The 3,353-nt window shown below is 42.7% G+C and overlaps 1 protein-coding gene across 1 annotated transcript in view; it reads right to left on the bottom strand.

Annotated features, from left to right (window-relative positions):
- Positions 1-3,353, bottom strand: part of TPR (translocated promoter region, nuclear basket protein) — a gene marked incomplete in the record, with an annotated part of 40,972 nt that overhangs the window by 36,444 nt on the left and 1,175 nt on the right. Inside the window, 1 exon segment of the mRNA XM_072419300.1 lies at positions 1,469-1,573. Within this exon segment, the coding sequence (XP_072275401.1) occupies positions 1,469-1,573 (105 nt within the window).

A 3,353-nucleotide genomic window follows, 5' to 3' on the forward strand; every position in this document is an offset into this window, starting at 1 on the left:
TTTTTTTGTATAATCAAGCGGCGCTCTTACGCATATTGAAAGAATGGATATATGGTACCTCTACCTACTCTAACCTAAATGTAGAGTTCTCACTATACCCTCCATGGAACCCTTGGGCAATTTTACACATCCACAAAGAATTACTACCTGATGAGGTGACAAATAATTTATTATTTTTTTCCCACTGGCAATCGTGGAACTTTCTGCATAAAGCATTGGCCTTAATGAGCATTCCTCACTGTTATTGCCACTGGTGAATTTTCTCCAGGTTTTTCATTCCCTCTGATGACCGACTGGGCGGCAAGAATGACATTTGATCCACAAAACCATAAAGCGTACTCCCAGAATTGAAAAAGCATTTCCCTTTCATGGCAAACATTTTATTTTTATTTATTCAAGCCAGGGTCTATGTTTGTAGAGTGGCCAGAAAATTGACTTCCAGTTATTGGCGTAATACCCCAGACACGTTTTTGTGCCCTCCAATTTCATCTAAAGCCATTCCAAAATTTTACTCTTTTTTGAGAAGTGAGATGGATTACGAGAAAGCTAATTTGGGACTGACAAAATGGACACATCAATCCCCTAACTTAAGTGTGATGAAGGGAATAAAAATGTATAGGGTATCCTAGAAAGTGATAGCAGCGGTAACAATATGGAGAAAAGTTTTTTCGTATTTTACAAAGAAATTATATTTCCCCTAAATAAGCAAATCCTTTCAGGCTCGCAGATGCTGCCAACGGTCTTACATGTGCTACTACCGCAGGGTCCCTATACCATAACTTCTGGGAATGCCAAATGGTAAAGCGTTATTGGTAGCAGGTAGATAATTATTTACAGAGTAATTTACCGAATTATATACCCATGATGCCTGGATACTTGATTTTGCAGGGACGTGTTTTACAAGGAGAGCTAGGAGATGAACCTTACTTTTATCAGCAGTGGCTAGAAAGACAATCCTGCATTGTTGGCTCGATTCTTAAGGCCCCACAATGGGTCTTTTTCTGACCAAATTGCTGAATTGTTTAAAATTGAACAGACGGAGGCAGCCTTGCAAAAAGAAACCAAGACCCAATTATTCTTTGAAACATGGGAAAGCTTTATCTCAAAACTTAAGCCATCAACCAAGGTAAAAATATATATTTGTTTTCAACATACTACTTGGTACCTAGGTGGGGTCTTGGATAAGGATCGTCCAATTGAGGTGACTGAGAATGTAGCCCTTGTATGTATGTATGTATGTATGTATGTATGTATGTATGTATGACAAGCAATGACGTATGTGCCGTCATACCCTCTCTATATCTCTTCTGAATGTTATTTTTATAACTAATGTAAAACTTGTACCAGGAAATATGATCTGTTTTGATATATTGTTACTCATAAGTGTGTTTTAGTTCAAAACTGTTTATGAATATACTGTTTCCATTGTTTGATCTCAATAAAATAAATAAAAAACAAAAAGACTTACTTTTCTTATTGAGCTGTTCTCTTAAACTCTGACACTCCTGGGACTCGGACACGAGACGTTCTTGGCTTTGTGCTAACCGCTTCTCAATCTCAAAGTATTGCTGGTCTAGGAAAAGAACAGAGAGAAGTGAGAATACAGGACCTGATGGCAGATTATTATTGATGTATAGAGCGCCAACATATTACGCAGCGCTGTACATTAAATAGGGGTTGCAAATGACAGACAGATACAGGAGGAAGAGAGGACCCTGGCCCAAAGAGCTTACAATCTAAGGGGGGGATTATTTCACAATTGTTGGCATTTATCTGATAATAAAAGGACATCCAATTCTACATTCAAAGCTCTGGGAATCCACCATCAGGCCGGGTAAAGTGAACCCCTTCTGCAATAATCTCCCGTCAGCCTGATTGCTCCGGGTTTCTGGCAACAAAGCAGAGCATGTGTAGCGCCCACTTTGCCTGCCAGGGTACCGAGCACTGCCAGCTTCCTTCCTGAACGCCTGCGTGCCTGCATAAAAGTTATGTCATCTTGGCCCAGCCAATCAAAAGGGCCAAAGATTGAAAAAAAAGAAGACTGAGATGCCCTGCGAGGGAACAGCGAGTGCCAACAGGGTTTACTTCTGCTTTAAAGTGTAACCAATCCATATTGAGGGGTTTCTAACCTCAAGCATTGGTTCCATCCTATTTTCCTCTTCTAGTTCTGGAACTTTCCTACTTCACCCATCGGGCACTGATCGTGTAACTCCTCCACATGCACAGCATGATCCCAACACCTTTCTCACAGATGCCAGGGTTGTACTGCACATGTGCCAAGGTCAGTGCCAAAGGCAGAAGAGATTTAAAGGGGGGCTTTGCTGGCTTTTAGGATTTCCTTTAAAACTTTAGGAAAAGGTTTTCAGCAATTTTTTTATATTTATTGTCTTCCAAAAAAGCAAAAAGGATCTGTAGAAGCTGTGGCAGATGTCTTGCCATGGCACGTTCTGTACTGTATCTGTGCATTGGCATGTTCACAGAGAAGAAGGTGAATAAAATGGTGAGAAATGATCAGATAACTGCTGTAGGAAGCAGAGATTTGTAGAATGGAGGGAGCAGGGAGATCCTTCCACTGCAGGTGTAGTTACGTCGCTAGTAAGAGGAACAATGAGCAGCACAGATGTGACATCACCAAACCTCACTCCAAATCTGGCCAGTCCAGCATCAGAGGAAGCAGTGTTTTAGATGAGCTTAGATGAGAAATACAAAACAGCAGTGCCTAGGCACAGGGAGGGACCCGATGCAGAGGTATGAGGATGCATGACAGCAGTCAGGCAGGAGAAGTAAATGAAGTACAGATCCCATTAATGAATGAAAAGGAAGCAGGGAGATTCTTGCACTGCAGGTCCTCAGGTACAGCTTCCCCTCCAGCAAGGAGAACTGAGAGCAGCACAGATGTGACACCAAATCTCAGTCCAGATCTGGTGAGACTGATAGCCAGGGGCCGAAGTGAATAAAACCCGACATTCGTTAGTTCCACGTTGTAATTCCAGCGACAAGAGAAAGGATGAGAGCTGTACACCCGGTGGGAGGATTAGCAAGCAGCACAACACTGTGCTCTCCACTATAGGAAAGTACAGCGGCCATTCCTGATTGGTTGTTAACAGATCCAACAGGGCAGATTAATGTACAATGTTGGGGGTGCACAGTGCACTTGCTAGGTTTTCATCTAAGACAACTGTCTGTCTGGGGCAGAAATATTCTGATGTGTGTAGCTTTAATTGCTTCACAGCACAGACATACACCCATAGGGATATAGGAGTGCCTAGGCACCGGAGGCATGGTGCAGGGGAAACACGGGAGTGCCTAGGCACCGGAGGCATGGTGCAGGGGAAACACGGGAGTGCCTAGGC

Source organism: Pyxicephalus adspersus, chromosome 8 (assembly GCF_032062135.1).
Source record: "Pyxicephalus adspersus chromosome 8, UCB_Pads_2.0, whole genome shotgun sequence".
In the NCBI taxonomy this organism is placed as follows: Eukaryota; Metazoa; Chordata; class Amphibia; order Anura; family Pyxicephalidae; genus Pyxicephalus; species Pyxicephalus adspersus.